General features: G+C 38.2%; 1 protein-coding gene across 3 annotated transcripts in view; it reads right to left on the bottom strand.

Annotated features, from left to right (window-relative positions):
• LOC124622378 (THO complex subunit 2) overlaps positions 1–19,110 on the bottom strand; it is a 312,497-nt gene that overhangs the window by 71,490 nt on the left and 221,897 nt on the right. For all 3 annotated transcript variants that reach the window (XM_047148064.1, XM_047148066.1, XM_047148065.1), the window contains exons 25-27: positions 18,388–18,541; positions 12,669–13,086; positions 12,425–12,468 (exon numbers count right to left, since the gene is read on the bottom strand). In XM_047148064.1, the coding sequence (XP_047004020.1) occupies positions 12,425–12,468; positions 12,669–13,086; positions 18,388–18,541 (616 nt within the window). The remainder of the gene's footprint in view (positions 1–12,424; positions 12,469–12,668; positions 13,087–18,387; positions 18,542–19,110) is intronic.

The following is a 19,110-nucleotide window of genomic DNA, read 5'->3' as shown; positions in this document are numbered from 1 at the left end:
AGCAATTCACTTTAATGAGATTTATAATACACGGTAATATGTAACTAGTGTTATTTTAAGTTTTTGCTTTTGTGTATGTTGACTTTACTTGGAAAGGATAAATGCCTCTCTCTCATCCTCACACTCCAGTTGTAACTCATTCCAAAAACTAAACACCTCTTTGATAGTGGGTTTGTGTTCTATTTACTGTTTGTTTATTTAGTGTATGATGTTACAATAACCATCAATCCCAATGTAAGTTGAACACAAAAATATATTTACAACATAGAAAATTAAATACAATGAAGCCAGAGGGTTTCAGTCTCTCACAGACAGATGTTCAATCCTTCTAGGTAAGTAATTTTCAACTCTAAAATAGTATTGATTGTTCCACGATTTGTGGATGCTTTAGTTATATCAGCGTTAACTTTGTGCCTTGATTTACCCAAATTTGTCTGAATAGTTACATCTTGTGCAATTGTTGAAAGTTTATCAGCATTATAACCTGTTCATTTGTGCAGTAATTTAACAAAGTTCACAAATGTGGCAAGATGATTTTTTAATGTTTGAACTATGACCAGACATCACGGAACTCCAAAAAGGTTAAGTCATTACCTGCTACTGTGTTGAGGGACTGGTAGACATGATAGTAGAAAGAGAACACTATGATCTCACAATGATACCCGCCATCAGATAAAACAACAATTAAAAGTGATTGGATAGTAAATATTTAAATCTGAAGTTCAGAAATTTTAAAACGCATGGGCAATGTGTATTGGATATATGGATTAGAAAGTAAACTAATTATAATCACAAGCAGAACAATTTGGTTAAGTCCAAATGGTATATGACTATGAACTCACATAGATAAAAGAGTAATCAGCATCGGTTGGCTTAGATTGGTTTCTATGAGCCAGGAGTGTTTACACACACACACACACTAAATATTTGTACACTGCTACCATGTAAGTTATTCCTGATGTCTAAAACCATAGCTTATTGTTCTGCCCCTTCTTCTCATCAGTGATTTCTACATATTACTTTCCTTGCCAGGAAAGTCCTCATTTTTTATAAGGCCACTTAATTTTCAGCAACTTTCTCTAATACCATACTTCAAATGCTTTGAATCTCTTCTTTTCCAGTTTTTCTGCACGCCATGATCCACGTAACACAAACATAACAGTCTCTCACTCTTTCAAAGAGACACTAAACTTGAGAGTATGGAAATACTCTGAGCATACGGCGATAGTAATACAGCTTGGCTATAATGTGACTAGCAATGCCAGAGAAAATGAAGGATGTGTCACCATCAATGTGGACAAACAGAATGTAAAGTAATACCGAAAACATTACCAGACAATCATCCTGAACAATTCGTCCCATAGTTCATGAGAGAGGCTCCCTGGCTATAAACAAGACTGTCACTAAGTAGATGGGGTTTATACCCATGACACTACTACTCCATGATCAAGGGTCAGTGAAGGCATTAAGTTCATCAAGAAAGCTGCAGAGTATTCATATTTGGTAGAACTGATTGGGAGCTATTTTCAAGGATCTGGAAAGAAGCAGCAAGAAAATTTAGTTCAAATTCAAGAAACGTAGAAGAGCTGTTGTTAAAACTCAAACACATCACACCCATGCTCAAGATAAGTATTGTACTAAGTAAGGTAACAGTAAAACATAAAGAATTCATCTTTGTTTAATGGTACTATTTACAGAATGGTGTGAAAATTAAAACTGTTACACTCTCAATGTAAAAGACAAGTTACAAAAAATAATACAGGAAACTAATGACAAACCTATGCATCTGTAAGAAGTGCTGAGCATAAAGCTTACAGTAATTTTCACATTCTGATATTGCCAAAAGGCCCATCACTACAATTTCTGGTCCTTCGTTAAGTCAATGAAAGAATCTACACCATCCATCCTAACACTCTGGATCTGTCTGATGATGTATCTGAGGACATCAGATGGAAATAGTATGAAACTCAGCACTTCAAAATGTATTGTTGGATACTGGCTTACCAAAGCTTGATCAATGCACATACTAAAAAATGAGAGATATTAAAATAAGCAATCTTTATATCAAAAAACACTTCAAACTACTTAAACCTAACAAGATTCTGTGCCCAGGTAGCTCCCAGAGGATTTTGTATTAAATACAATATGGAGTAACCCAACTGAGTGGTAAAAAGCACAAATCACTCGTTTACAAAAGGGTAACTGAACATATGCACAGAATTGCAGACAAACATTCCTAACATCCACTACTGAAAGATCCTTGGGAATGTTCTAAGCTCGAAGATTATGTTGTTCCCACAGGAAACGACACAAATTTCAAAGAATCAGCAACAGTTTTGTAAAAACTCCATTGTGAAACACAGCTCATGGTTGTTTGCACAAGATATCTTACAAGTAGGATGTGCAACTGAAGTGAGACCATTTCATAGCTTTCTGAATTTTTGATGAATGTAACATGATAACTACAAAGGAAGGCATGTTTTATTAAAACACACACACACACACACACACACACACACACACACAGTGTGTGTGTCCCAAGGAAGCATATATGGGCTGTTATTTTTATCCATTTACACAAATGTTGTAGGAAGGTTCTAGTAGAATGTAAGTACTTTTGGATCAAAGGGGACCACTCACCCACAAAGCAGAAGCATTAAGCTGCCAATAGGTGTGCGCACCCACAGAAACACACACACACACAAAAAAACACACACACACACACACACACACACACACACACACACACACAGAGACCAATTTCTAGCTTTCGGGTTATCCCTTAATGAGCTAGAGTAAAACAAACAAACAAACAAAGAAACACACACACACACACAAACAAAAAAACACTTTCTAACACACTATCTACCTTTGCAGGGAGAGGTATTGGAGGTGGTTAGCTAGTGGCTTGGGGGGAGGCAGGCAGGCTAGTCAGTCAGGATAGGAATGTGGAAGGGAGAACTGGCAGGTATACGGGCTAGCCATGTAATGCCCGGTTGTAGGAGGCGGGGGGAGTGGTGCATGCTGAAGGAAATACAGGGATGTGAAATTGGGAGGAGGTGTCAAGATGACGGAAGGAGGAACAGTTGGATGAAGGGTGCAGGGACAGTGGGTTACCTGATATTGAGGCTAGGACAATTACGGAAGCAGAGGATGTATCGTAAGGATAACACCCATCTGCATAGTTCAGAGAAGCTGGTGGTGGAGGGAAGCATCCAGATGGCCTGTGTTGCAAAGCAGTCTTTGATACTGAGCATGCTGTGCTCAGCTGCACGTTGTTCCACCAGGTGGTCAACTTTGTTCTTGGTAAGAGTTTGGCAGTGGCCATTGCTGATGGACAGCTAACTGGTAGTCAAACCAACACAAGAAGCTGTGCAGTGAGGGGTGCCTCCCTCCGCGCCAGTAGCCCCCCCCCCCCCCCCCCCCCCCGATGTTCTCCATGACTCCACCTGACACTATTCCCATAACGAGTCCATCTGCATTTCCTATAGCTCACAAAAGATAAATTCACCAGCTAGAAAGTATTTTCCCTTTTGTGTGTGCCTATCGGTAACTAATTGTTTGTTAGATGGGATCAGCATTACTACTGAATAGTTCATTGAATGTGCTCTTGTGCACAAAGAAATATTGTTGCTCGATGTTGGTATGGAAATGTGGAATGACCTGAGAGTATTATCACACTTTAAAATTGGATGAATGTATGATAACGCCCATATTAAAAGAATGGCCTCAATAGTATCTGACTGCAAGATTAGTGACAAATTTTCAGAGCACATCGCAGTGTACAAATATTTAGTGTGTTAGTGCGAAGCAATATGCAAATGGCAACCTGAGAGACATTGTAAGCGCTCAGGGAAACTGTACTGCAAAGCAAACGACATCCGAGAATTGAATACTGCTCCAGTGTTTGCAGTTCTTATCAAATAAGACGAAAAAGGGGACACATTTTCAGGGACAAACCTAAAGGATTATAAAAGGTCAGTATAGCCTGTATATAAAGGTAACAGAGATGCTCAGGGAACTTATGTGGCAACCTTTTGAAGAAAATTAACATTATTCTTGCAAAATGTTGTTGGGTGTGTTTTGAGAACAGGTATTCCAGGAAGACTATCTGACAATTTTGCTGTCTCCGTCGTATGTCTTGGATAGGGATAATGGGACTAAGATTTTTTTAAAAAAATTAAGAGCACATACTGAGGCACATAGAAAAATATTTTTGCCTCACTCCATACACCAATGATGTGGGGGAGAAAACTGCTCATACTAAGAAACATCAAAAAAGCCTGAGGTCCTTTGCTTATATTAATGCTGGCAGCTCAGAATAAAGTTGCATAGAAGCACTGACATTTACAGGTTGTTTACAAACCCACACCAGTCACTGTTTTGATTCGGTGATATTTGATTATGGGTGAAGTCAAACAACAGCTTCACAAATTGTTGCTTCTGCCAGGTGTAAAGTGCGAGCTAAAATTCAAGTTGAATATACAAAAAGCTCTGCATCTGCCCAAATTAACATCATGAGTTATGCCTAATTTATGGGCTTACAGTAATGAGTAAAGGAAAGGCTAGGCTAGAAAATGGTGCTGAATCTTTAAAGCTGTCTGTACAAGTTTGAACAATGAAAGACAGACTGGCAGGTAGCGTACACAGAATGATGAAATTGTGCAAGTGGACCAAAAACTACAATTTGATCATGACTGATGGTAAGTACTCTGGCTGATGAATTTCTTCTTGTTGGATGCATCACTATTTACACAACAATCATCGAAAAGCTTAATACTGCAAAATGTGTGCCCAAATCAAATCTAAGATTTGGGAATTTTTGAACAAAGTATCGATCTTGCGGCCAGTGACTATTACCACTTACTGCACAATGGCTTGATGGGTTAGGGTTCAACTGCCTCAAGTCGAATGCTACATGATGCAGTTGAAGTCAGTATGCAATGTTATGAAAAGGGACAACATAGAAAATGAAAGTATTATTGTAGGAAACCAAAACTGCCAATACAAGCCTTGTTCTAGTGCTCACATTTTTTTAGTGACTGAACAGCACTTACTTTTCAAATAAACCTTATATTAAGAAGTATCCTCAACCATAAATTGTGTAGAAGCTTTCTAAGTAAATATATATTTAGAGGAAGAAGTCTCAATGTCACATGCATACAATTCTCCACGGCGATGCTGAAGGATAGGTGGCAAAGGATTTACACAGTAAACATGAGACAGATGACACAATAAAGGTACTACAGAGTTAATATCTGAGAATTATTTTGGAGCACAGGTAAACAGGACACACACGACACAGTAAAGGTACAACAGAGTTACGATCTGAGAATTTTGGAGCAAAAGAAGTATTATGCAGTCTTGACTGAACTCTTCTAGCCATGTAGAAACTCACATTATTTTGCTGCTAAAGTTAATTCTCAATACATCAGGACCTGCACTGGTATTTCTAGAACACAATCTCAATGATGATTTTTCCTCATAGCTGGCATGCAAGTCCACGAACCATCAACTTTGGCTACGGAAGGAAAGCGACAAGTAATTTGAAAGCCTGCCCTACCCCCTCCCTTCTGCTATTCACTTAACACCGAAAGCCCAGTACTCAATGGAAATTTCATCTAGAAAGTTGCTTCATCTTTAGCTCAATACTTTCCTCCATTCTTGAATTACTTTTGCATAATTCAACTGAAAGAGATAAGGTAGCACTTTGTAAACACAGCATATTTGTTTTGACATCTGATATATATATGTGCTTCTGATAGTTTCATATATCGAAGTTTTGGACGTGTCAAGCATTGCAAAATCTTTCTGAGTATCATATGATTTCCTACTAATGGAATCTTATGCTTTCTTATAATCAATAAATATGAACAATTTCGATTTTCAGTCTGAAAATTTGATATGAATGATTTCCCTTTCTGAAACCAATTTGCTCGTCAAGATGGAGTGCTATTACAGAATTTTTTATGTAAACAGGTGACAAAAAATTTTCTCCTAATATTCTTTTTCTAGTTTCCTTTTTTTATGTACAGGGCTGCTTAATGCTCAGTGTCATTCAGAGAATTATATCTTATGAAGTTTCCTGACATCTTCAGAAAAGTCTACTAATACAACCATAGTACTTTCTTTTGTCGTATTTCACAATGTTGTCACTATTGAGTCATCTCTCACTGCTTCATAATGCTTTAAAATGCCAATGATTTGTTTAATTTCTTTTGTAGATGATGAACACAAACAAGGAGTCTTCAGGATTCTGCTCAAATACCTACATCCATGTGCCTGCACCCAGCATTTGGAGACAGTTTTGGATCTATAACTGATTGTAGCTATCACATTATATCTTCTGCCTCTCTATTCCAATGCTGAAACCTGTATAACATTCTTTAATTACATGACATCCACACAGAGTTATGGTAGTATCTAATACTGCACTTTTTATTTACTTGTAGATTAATTGATTTCTCTTATTTACAATACTACCACAAATGATGTGTACTGAGCAAAAATTTTCTGCAATTCCTAGAATATTTCAAAAATTCAGTAGTTAGTTCAGACTCAAAATGGGAAATACAGTATGGTCTACTGTTAAAAGTTCAAAGAGCATATGTCTCTAGAAGAGTCAGTCTATATATTGCTTCTTCCTACATCTATCTGGTGAAAAGAACGTCAAAATATTATAAGAGAGAGTAGAGCCCAGGCGGAGGCTTATGAGTAATAGATCTCCCCACGAACCATATGAGACTGAACAGGAAAGGAGGGGAATGGCAAGTGGCACTGGTACACAAAGTACCCAGTGTCACAAACCACAAGTTGGTGGCTTGTGCATGTCTGAGCAGAAAATAACCTAATACCACCATTTTATTGGTATCCTATGTATTACCTCTTTTCAAATACTTCAAAAGTGCAAAGGAATGCACTTTTACCACAAGTTGATTTTACACCATAGTCACATCTAAGCTCAATAGTTACATATTGACAAAAAAATCATAATTTAAAATATCTCTAAATATGTCTCTCTTTCTTATGCACACGTCTCTCTCTCTCTCTCACTCTCTCTCTCTCTATCTCTCTCTCACCCTCCCTCTAATGCAGAAATGAAGGAGGAACATGAGGAATCCAGAAAGAAAGAAAGAAATAAAAGAACTGGAAAGTAGAGATGACCAGTTTGGAGGAACATAAAGGTAGTGGGAGAGGAAGGAAAGAAGAAAAAAAGATTAGAGCTTAACGTCCCATTAACAATGATGTTTTTAGAGTGAAGCATAAGGACAGACTGGGAAAAGAAATTGGCCAGGGTCATTCCAATATTCATCTTAAGTGGGTTAGGAAAACTGTAGAAAACCTAAAAGTAAGTGGGCAGATGGGGACTTGACTCACTGTCCTCTCAAATAAGAGTCCAGTGTCTTTCCACTGCACTACCTTACTCGGTTTGAGATAGGAGGGAGAAGGTGACTGCATACAAGCGTGAGGTCATTTCCACTACAAAACTTGACTGAAATAAACCTGGTAATGAGTTGTCAAACTGGTTTACGCTGCAGTGTTACAGACAAATGTACAAAAGAGTGACTTATTACTAGTTGCTATGGAACAAAAGTAAGACGGTATACAAGGACAGAAAATTGTATTAGTACGTATGCAGTTACAATATGAAGATAGTAGAGAGGATAATTTTTGGCTTTTACACAGCACTCTGCCACTAAAGATTAAGGAGCTCAAAAAACTTCACTATTCTTAGCACAGTAGGAATTAGAGAAGGAAAGATTGTCCTGGGAAGGATTACTAGTTTCTTAAGAACGTCAAGGCTCTTTCAGAATATGACCACATCAGATGAGAGAGCCTTCCACAAGTATCACATTTCAAGTGCCTCAAAGACACTCAATACCTTTACAACATTATACAAAATCCGTCATTATATATTGTCATAATAGACAGTAGAAATACCTGACAAAATATTCTATATTCAAAATTCTACAGTAATGAAAGACTTCATTAACTTTCCTTCTTTCTTGTAGCTACCTATAGAGAAATGGAAGACAATTTGTTTGTATTGACAAAAGCAGATGTTTGTGACCATGAGCTGCCTACATAATTTCTGTAATATCATTCCTAAATACTATGATCTTGTAAGTACTAATCACTGTTCTCTGTCTGTATAACCACTGGGATGGAATATGGATAATCTCTAAAATACATATAGCACTTGAATAAATAAAGAAAAAAAATAACCGTTACTGAAGGGTTAATAATACTTGAAGCAATCACTTACTTCTGTGCAAATACAATTTAATTCTTGTGAACTAGCAAAGCACAACAAAGTCCTGGAGTATGAATGCAACTGTGTGTAGGAGTATCTTGTTCTACTAAGATTAAATGCAGCCGTTGACAGGAACCAATACATATCTTTTCACTGTTGTTTGGATCACCTCCAGAATAATGGTACAGAGTTTGATATAACTGACTACATCTATGAAACACGCTTGGTTATTGCCATTAAACTATTAGTAACTTGATAGCAGAATGTTTTTCACCCTGTTTATAGCAGATTCCTTTCTATAATAAATATGTACACCCCCCCCCCCCCAAAAAAAAACTACACACACACACCTTCCTATAGTTTCAGCTGACAGTTTTGCTACTTTTCAACATTTTTGTTTTGTTCTTCTATTTGCCATTTCCTATCTTGCTTTCTTTACTTTATACATGTTCTTTTAATTTCTCTTTATTTTCTTCTCTTCATTTCCCAGATTGTCTATGTCTCACAATCCGTAAAGGAAGACTGCAAGTAATTTGTTTCTGTACTATACGAGATGATAAATACTTTCTTGTGGCTGTGATATTTTTACAAGAAATGTATGCTGCCACTGGAAGATTTGCAATGTTCACAAAAACAGTGCATTAAACAATATTGTGGCTAGCTGCACTGTTTCTTCTCCTTGTTATATTTCTAAACAGCACTGAAATTCTGAATGGATAGAACAGTGATAGTCAATTCTTTAATGTGATGAATATAAAAGACATATATAAAGTAAAACCTAAATTGGTTTTCAGTATTTTTTATCTTTGACAGAAGAGCCAAATTCAATATAAAAATTGAACTCAACACGTTTTACGTATTTTCGTGTGTACAAGGAACTGATAAAGATTTAAGGGAACTCATAAAGATTTGACACATACTCTGTGCAAATAAAAATAAACTGCCAGATACATATAAAAACAGGGCTGAGGAGGAGAGGGCAATGGCAGTAAATATGAATGTCCTCTAAATAGAAAATACATTCACTAAAGCAAAAGCACACAAAGCAAATTCAAATGATAAATAAATAAAAGTTATGAAAACCTTCTTTTAGAAGCCTTTCTATGTGCATTCAAGCAAACTAAGTTGACACTAACATCGAAAAAATTAGTAAAACAGTGTAACTATGAAGGGTATACAAAAGAACAGGTGTGAAACAACACTATGGGTGTAATTGAATTCTTTATTCAAATGTATTCACCGATGGCCTGAGAACAACCATTTTACTGCTTCACAAGCCAAAGGATTCACTGCTCTAAGAATCCCTGTGACTGTGACAGGAGCCAGTCCTTCACTGTGTCCTTCAGTTCATCTTCCGAGTTGAAGCACTTCCCTTTGAGGTGATTTTTTAGTGGACCAAACACAAAGAAGTCATAGAGCGACATGTGCAGGCTGTAGGGCTGATGCTCAAGCTGCTCCCACTTGAACTTGGCAATTACAATTTGTGTAACATTTTAGATCTATGGACATGCATTATCGTGGAGCAGAATCACTCACTCCATAAATAGCTCAGGCCTTTTGTTCTTGACAGACTTGCGTAGACTACAGAGTGCCTCACAGTACACTTCAGTGTTCAATGAATTTGACAATCTCAGATGTCAATAAAAATGGTGAGTGTCACCTTGCCTACTGAGGACATAGCTTTGAATTTTTTAAGGGACCACTATATGTCTATTACATTATTCCAAAGCGGCACATGAAAATTTCAACTGGTTTGTTAGTTATGATGTTTCATACCTTTCATTTGAACACTCCTTACACATGTTTAATTATGTCACATGCATTTCAATTTGAAAAAGAAACTTATAGGATATGACGAAACTTCCACAGTCAATCCACAAAACTGCTCATTGGTACAATGAGTACTGCAACATGGTAAGATGTATGATGGTAATGAGGTGGTGGCTGATGGATTGGAAGTACTCCAGTCAATGTTCACTGCGAAAAAGCAATACTATGACAGAAATTCTTTAACAGATATTGTTCAAGTAGACATGTACCTAACCAAGGATCCCTTTCAGTTTGCATAAGCCCTGGAACTCGACATAAGTGAATGTATTTATGTGCCGACTGAGCAATAACCAGTAAAACTGGGGAATAACGTATATGCTATACATTCAAAATGTTAATAGTATCCCACCAATAATACTATAAAATACACATACCTTGAACATACATGATGATTTCCAAGGTTAAAACATCATTTACCAGACAGACAGGAGAGTAGGACCGTAGACAGATAAAATAAATAAATAAATAAAAACCAAACAGAACATGAAGACATACGTGCACATTTTCCAGTTCTATCTTTGAAGCCATAAAATACAAACAACAATTGCTTCACCTTCTTTCAGAAAAACTTACCTATTTAAATTAGTCTTTTAATTTTGGATGATAAATGGAACTAAATAGTTTAAGAACTGTGCACATCATAAAACTGTGAAGGATAAAATACTTTTTAATAGATTAACTATTTGATAAAACTATAGCAAAAAAACAGATGCAAACGATTATGTATGAAAAGCGAAATTATAACAACTTCTTATAGTAAAACACGCCAAAAAAAAGTTCGAAATACCTCCCTCTTTTGTACTCACCTACACTGGACAAAAAGGAGTGTATATGCTTCAGCAATCAATGTAGAAGACGCAGGATGTTGCAAGTGATTTTTGTATACTGGATGTCATGTTGTAATCTCAAATATTGATGTCCACTGTCTCCAAAAGGCTTCGATTCGTACCATTTCCTCTCATCATTGCTTTCAAATAATGTGAAGATGGGTCATCACAGACAATTCTCTTGTACGGGTTGATATGCTGTTTGCCTTCCCCTCATAAAATGCTTGCACTATGTAACACATCATACAAAAAACGGACTGGGATGCAAACCATAACATCAGCATCGATTTTCTTCATAAAGTTATTTCCTCCCACGCATCAAATGGTTGGGCAAAATTTTAGACTAATTCTTCTTCGTGATCATTCTATAACAGTGCAGGAGTATGATAACATCTAAACTTCCCTGCTGCTCTGTGATGTACAGGTGGTCTTTCCTTTAACATATCTGCATTTAAATGCAATAAATCCACTGCTGTATAGCTCCTGAAAATTAAATCGTTTGAATATTCCACACTCTTCAAGCAGTCTTCTTCTACATCTTTATTATCTTGATTATTCACATTCTTCTTTTATGAGCAGTCATTCATCTTGTATTTTGGAAACCAATCCAAATATTTTTCTGCTTTTCAAGGAGGGTATCTTCTTTTATAGATTTTTCTCTACAGAAATGCCAATAAATGGCTTCTTTCTCCATTAAATATCTTCTAGGATACTCCGATGTACAGATAATCACCTTCAATACATTCTGATGTTTTCCTTGACAAAATGAACCACTCTATTTAAGAGCTACCACTCTTCATAATTCCAGCCTGTAATTATTTGTTACTGTAGTTCACGTTGGCATGTCTTCCAAACTCATTCTTGAGGTGTGACTTACTCGTAAAACTAAATCTTGACATTTCAATTCCTCAGTCGTACTTCTGTTGGTCTCCAATGAAAAACATATTTTCAAAGAATCTGAATGACTGTGATTAACGCGGTTGCAGCAACAGTAACCCAGACATTACCTACGAATAACTTGGCTCCACTGTTTACTGAATGGTGACTAATAGCTTTATAAATGCAAATTATAAGTTAAAGACGCCCACTGATGGTTCTCGTTTGCAACAACTTTTTAAACAAGGAACTGTATGTAAATATGAGGAATAAGGAAACAGTTTCTTTTCCAGAGCCATTAGAGACAAGAGATTAACTGTATATGACAGTTCATCAGCTAACAACTGAAAAGATGTTACATTGCAATAACTTCACTTTTTGTAGGTATCTTCATCACCAGCAGATGATGAATCTTCACAACTTACAACCACCTTCTTCAAACGACCACACGCACACACTAGCGAAATGTCACTTTCTGAAGGCACTATTTATTACATTACAAGTCCAGCCAAGTAACCTTGGAACAAATTTCTTCAGTGTGAAGAACGAAGCAGTGATGACTAACTATGCTGACCGGCCCTCAGCTCTGTAACCACAAAAACTTCCTCTGGCGTTGCTAGGAGACTTGAATACTAACCTTCGTTGATGACGAGCTGCCATCCATCTTCCGCCTCTTGACATCTGAAACCAAATAAAAATGCTGCAACAACAAACAGTGGGAGATAATTGTGTTAATATTCCAAGAAAACCGTTAAAACATAAATGAAAGATCTTTGAAAAAGATATTTTATATATAAATGAGTAAGGGCATACACACCTACAGCCAGTTACAATGTCACCTATTACGATAATATAAAAATAAATTAAAAGATTGTCTTTACCTCTATCAACAAGGTCTGGTGGTTCCTGGCTGCGGCGGTGTGTGGAACCTGAACTGGAGTTCGAAAGCGAGCTGAGATCACGGTCATCATGCTGGCTGGAAGGAGGCGGCTGGTAGTAGTGTGTGCGTTCCACGCGTTCCACTGCCGCAGCCGCCGTTGTGTAGTACCGCTGCTCTCTCTCCCTCTCACGGTCTCTGTCACGATCACGGTCACGCTCACTTCCGTATCGGGTGATGGATGCAGTCGTGCCATATTCGTCCTTGACGGAAGGTCCCGCCGATTCGGAGTAGCGATCGCGATCCCTATCGCGATCTCTTTCCCTTTCGCGATCGCGACTTCTTTCGTGGTCTCGATCGCGATCCTCTTGTTGCTGGCTCTGTTGCTGTTGCTGCTGCTGCTGTTGCTGAGGCTGTTGCTGCTGCAAATTGAGAAAAACCTGAACTTAACACCTGTTACGGAAAGAGTTACACAAAATAGGTTGTAAATTAGAATGATTTGATTACAACCATCACATGTTATTCAGCAATGAAAACAACTTGTAAAATAAAGATTTGCATGCAATTTTTCCACACCTCATTAAAAATGGTGACAGAAAACTTTTTCCAAAAATTCTTATAGTAGCTATTTATCAGTTGAGGAAAACATGCACCAACTTAAGACTTTATAAGATACACTTTCATAGAGTGTTATACCAGCAAAATTATTCAACTGGGTTCCGAAAAACAACATATACACTTGTGGGTGATGGTGGGAGGAGGTGGAGGAAGGGGGAGGAATTAACATTACAATGTATTAGTACATTGGGGGGGGGGGGGGGGGAGGGAGGAGGAGGAGGAAGAGAGGGAGAGAGAGCTGCTTAGTAAAAAGGGCTGAAAAAAGATGGGGAGATGGCGACAGAAGCTTCCTTTGTGGAACTGCCCTAGAACAAGGTGTCTCCAAGTAGCACCTTACATCTTACTTATATAAAAAAAAGAAAGATACCTCCACAGTTTATTTATGTAGGAAAGCCTACTGAACAGCTGCCTCTAGCAAGGTCAGGTTGTTGACAGTGCATCGAAATTTGCTGAACCTACGCTGGGAGCGACTTAGGAGCTGCCTGGTCTCCCACATCCAGGCTGGACAACAGTTAACCGTCCCCTCTGTCTTTTCTCTACAGCTCATTAAGGCGATGCTTCGGTAACTACTGGGACACGTTCAGTCCTTTCATGATTTGACAAGAGGTATCAAAATTGACTCGCTCCATGAGTTGGGAAAGTTGCCTCTCTGTCATATTGAATTAAAACATTGTAAGAGTATTTCCTTCGATGCTGGTTTCAAGTCCCGCAGCACACGCTGTAGCGGATTTGGTCGTGATTCAGCAAAGTATTTTAGGATTGCATGAATTAAAACATTGTAAGAGTATTTCCTTTTAAAACATTGTAAGAGTATTTCCTTCGATGCTGGTTTCAAGTCCCGCAGCACACGCTGTAGCGGATTTGGTCGTGATTCAGCAAAGTATTTTAGGATTGCATTTTGTGTAATTTAAAGTAATAAATCTGTAAAACTTAATTTTTTTTTAAGTTTTTCACTCTACATTTATATAGACGAACCTACCAAAGTGAGTAGCCCATGTCAGCTGTCAGAAACACATTTGCAGTTGACGACTTTGTAAAAATTCAATACATGAAAGGCAAGGGATTTACTCTAAACACACAAAATTGGCATATGGTCTATGAAATCTAAATGTTTGGTGACCTGTGATTCTGATGACTTTCAACAGCTCACCAATGTAGTATGAGAATATAACAGTTATTTAGGTCTGAATATTAATGCCAAAAAGACACATTTTTGATTGTCACATGACAGCCTGACTCCTTTACAAATGCAAATCTGTGATTCAATGGCTCCTTAATACAAAGAGTAGATAAGTTTAAGTACATTGGAATGCTGCTATGTAAAGACTGGAGATCAGAGATGGAGAATGCCCGTAATGTCTATAAAATTTACGATAATTCTCAGCAGCTCAGGTCCAGACCTAAACAGAGTTTGATTTGTAAGGTGCTACATTTGGTCTGCATTTCTTATATGATTCTGAAGGATGGATGCTAAATGTGACAACTGCAAGAAGGGTCAAGACTTTTGAAATGTGAATTTACCACAGAATATTTAAAATACCATGGACAGCACGAGTAACTAACACTGAAGTATGGTGAAGACCACAGAAACAGCCAGAAATTATAACATTTATAAGAACCTAGGACATACCTTTTAGGACACCAAATATGTGCTTCTCCAGTTGGTAGTAGAAGGGAAGATTGAGGGGAAAAAGAAGATAAGGATGAAGAAGAATATCTTGTTTAGTTAACATAAAGCAGTAACAGGTTATGAAGTGCAGCTACCTACTACATACTGCGGGTCACACAATAAAGATGCATCATGTCAACACCAACATTCATTAATGAATAAGCAGGAGATAAATAATTTATCAAAATAACTAACACATGTGTCACTACTATTTAAATGTGTGTGTGTGTGTGTGTGTGTGTGTGTGTGTGTGTGTGTGTGTGTGTGCGCGCGCACAGCATGGAATAGGACTCAATATACAGAGTGTACATAAAGTCCAGTTACACTTTCAATTATTTATTGCACAAGAACCAAACATTGTACGGATATCACACGTCATTTTAAAGAGAACACCCCCCCCCCCCCCCCATGTATAACACCACAGCGTAATTTTCTGATAAGTCAGCTCTAGTTGCAAACATCGCAAGTTCAGGAGTGGAGTGAGCTTTCTGGGTGTTGGAGTTTGACAAAAGCACAAGATTTCACGAGTTTTGTTTGATTAACTTTTTATACAATAAGGCATCAAAGATATATACTGAAAAGCCAAAGAAACTGGTACACCTGCCTAATATCGTGTAGGACCCCTGTGAGCACGTAGAAGTGGTGCAACACGACGTGGATGGACTCTACTAATGTTTGAAGTAGTACTGGAGGGAACCGACCTATGAATCCTGCAGGGCTGTCCATAAAATCCGTAAGACTACAAGGGGTTGGAGATCTCTTCTGAACAACACATTGCAAGGTATCCCAGATATGTTCAATAGTGTGTCACGTCTGGGGAGTTTGATGCCCAGCAGAAGTGTTTAAACTCAGAAGAGTGTTCCTGGAACCACTCTTTAGAAATTCTGGACGTGTGGGGTGTCGCATAGTCCTGGTGGAATTGCCCAAGTCTCTCGGAATGCAAAATGGGCATGAATGGATGCAGGTGATCAGACAAGATGCTAACGTTCATTTCACCTGTCAGAGTCGTATCTAGACATATCAGGGGTCCCATATCACTCCAACTGCATGCGCTCCAGACCATTACAGTGCCATCACCAACTTGAACAGTCCCCTGCTGACATGCAAGGTCCATGGATTCATGAGGTTGTCTCTATACCCGTACATGTCCATCTGCTTGATACAATTTGAAATGAGACTCATCCAACTGGGCAAAATGTATCCAGTCATCAACAGTTGAATGCTACATCTACATATATACTCCACTAGCCACGAAGCGGTGAGTGGCGGAGGGCACAATTCGCGCCAAAATCTTATTTCCCCCCTCTGTTCCACTCGTGGATCACATGAGGGAAAAATGACTGTCTGAATGCCTCAGTACGAGCTCTACTTTCCTTTGTCTTTTAATGGTGATCATTGCGCAATTTGGAAGTTGCTGGTTATAACATATGCTCTACATTCTCGGCGAAGATAGGCTTTCGGAATTTAGTGAGTAGCCCCTTTCGTTTAGCGTGTCGTCTACCTGCAAGTGTGTATCACTTCAAACTTTCTATGACATTTGTACTGCTCTTGCAATGGCTAAATGTACCAGTCACAAATCTTGCTCTTCTTTGGACCTTCTTCATCTCTTGAATCAAACCCAACTGGTAAGGGTCCCATACAGACAAACAGTACCCTCAGATGGGCCGAACTAACATATTGTATGCTATTTCCTTTGTTGAAGGACAGCATCGCTTCAGGATTCTACCCATAAACTGCAATCTAGAGTTCGCCCTGACTGTTAATTGTGCAATCTGATCATTCCATCTGAGATCATTTCGAATAGTCAGACCAAGATACTTGACGGATGTTACCACTTCCCAAGACTAGGCATTTATTTTGTACTTGTACATTAATGGGGATTTTTGCCTTGTTATATGCAGTAGGTTACACTTACTAATATTTAGAGATAACTGCCAGTCATTACACCACACATTTATTTTCTGCAAATCCTCATTGATTTGTTCACAAGTTTCGTGAGATACTACTTTCTTGTAAACTACAGCATCATCGGCAAACAGTCTACTGCCACTGTCAATACCATCAACCAGATCGTTTATGTAAATCGTAAAAAGCAGTGGACCTATTACGCTGCCCTGGGGCACACCTGAAGTTATGCTTTTTCTGATGAAGTCACCCCATTCAGGACGACATACTTCTCTCTGCCTGTTAGAAACATTTCTATCCAACCGCATATGTCATTGGATAGACTGTAAGTGCGCACTTTTTGGAGCACGCGTCAGTGTGGAACTGAGTTGAATGCCTTTCGGAAGTCAAGAAATATCCCATCAACCTGGGAGCCAGTATCTAGAGCCTGTTGCATATCATGCACAAAGAGGGCCAGCCGTGTCTCGCTTGACCACTGTTTCCTAAAACCGTGCTGGTTTCTGCAGATGAGCTTCTCAGAGTCTAGAAAGGACATTATGCCTGAACACAAAATATGTTCCGTGATTCTACAACAAATCGATGTCAGTGAAATTGGCCGGTAATTATGTGCATCCGATTTTCTCCCCTTTTTATAGATTGCAATGTTGGTGTTGACAGGCCCAGGCAAGGTATAAAGCTTTGTGTTGTGCAGTCATGAAGGGTACATGAGTGTGCCTTCGGCTCCGGAAGCCCATATTGATGACGTTTCGTTGAATGGTTTGCACACCGACAATTGTTGATGGCGCAGCACTGAAATCTGCAGCAATTTGCAGGAGCGTTGCACTTCAGTCACACTGAACGACTCTCTTCAGATGTTCTTGGTACCGGGTTTGCAAGATCTTTATCCAGCTGCAGCGATTTTACAGATTTGATGTTTTACCTGATTCATGATATTCACGGTACACTCGTGAAATGGTCATACGGGAAAATCCCCACTTCATCACTATTTCAAAGATGCTGTGTCCTATTGCTCGTGCAACAACTAGAACACGACGTTCAGACTCACTTAAATCTTGATAAACTGACATTGTAGCATCAGTTATCGATCTAACAACAGTGGCAGACGTTTATTGCCTTACAAAGGTGTTGCTGACCGCAGTGCAGTATTCTATATGTTTACATATCTCTGTATTTGAATATGCATGCCTATACCAGTTTCTCTGGTGTTTCAGTGTAGTATTAATTAAGAAACTGCAACTCGTAAGAAAGGAATAAGTACGGTGAACAATTTTTTATGTAGCGGAGGTGTAAAGCAAAGGACAGTCACATAAACAAACAGTTTAACACTGAAGGTTCTCAAACTTTGTCAGTTGATCACATCACCACCCTCCCCCTTCAACATAAGGCTTCATTGCCCCTTCCAGTGAAACCAAGAAGAGGGGGAGGAAAGGAAGGGTGTGAAGGCTACAGACCGGAAATTAGAGAATAGGTGTACAGTGATTTTCCATTATTATTAAATAACACAACTACTTTGTTTTTGTGCCACACTTACTCGATACAGTCTTTCTTCACGCGGTATTTTCTCTTCCTTTTTTTCCTTGGAGCGCCTCTCCCTTTCAGATTCCTCCCTTCGCTCATCTTTCTTTGTTGTCTTTTCCTTTGGTTCATAATCTTTGTCTTTAATTTTTTCCTTCTCTTTCGAAATTCTGCAAAATAAATTTTTAAGTGTAAAAGCAATACACGTACTGATTTATACACAACATCATATAAAAGTTGTCTTGCACATTTCTAGTAAAAGAGAACAATAACTAAAAACCTTGACAAGAGTGACTAACAAACATAATGCAGAGTAACGTACATATTCTGTCTGCCTCTCTGTCAAGTAATAGATAGTTTACAAAAAGTCAATCTACGAAACCAGCATAATTATTTTACTAATTGTAAGAGAGAGTAAAATGATACCTTACAGTTCCAAGGTATTAAAATGACAAACAAACAGTAATAAAACATTTTAACAGATATGCGGATTTAATTAATTTCCACACTTCATGAGTAGAAAGTGTCTTTCTAAACAGGTATTAGATATAGCAAGAGCACACCTAGGATCTGAGTTAGAGGGGAGGGCAACTCATTTTAGTTATCAATTAATTGTGAAATTTTTAAATTTCATGACAAATAGTTTTGGGTGCACTTGCTGCTAGTCAGTATCCAATTTATTTTCTGCCTTTCTTCAAAACTGATACTGAATTGATCTATCTGGTAGTGTAATGTCATG

This window comes from Schistocerca americana, chromosome 7 (assembly GCF_021461395.2).
Source record: "Schistocerca americana isolate TAMUIC-IGC-003095 chromosome 7, iqSchAmer2.1, whole genome shotgun sequence".
In the NCBI taxonomy this organism is placed as follows: Eukaryota; Metazoa; Arthropoda; class Insecta; order Orthoptera; family Acrididae; genus Schistocerca; species Schistocerca americana.
Note: the sequence above shows the minus strand (reverse complement) of the source record. Positions and strands in the feature narration are given on the sequence as shown.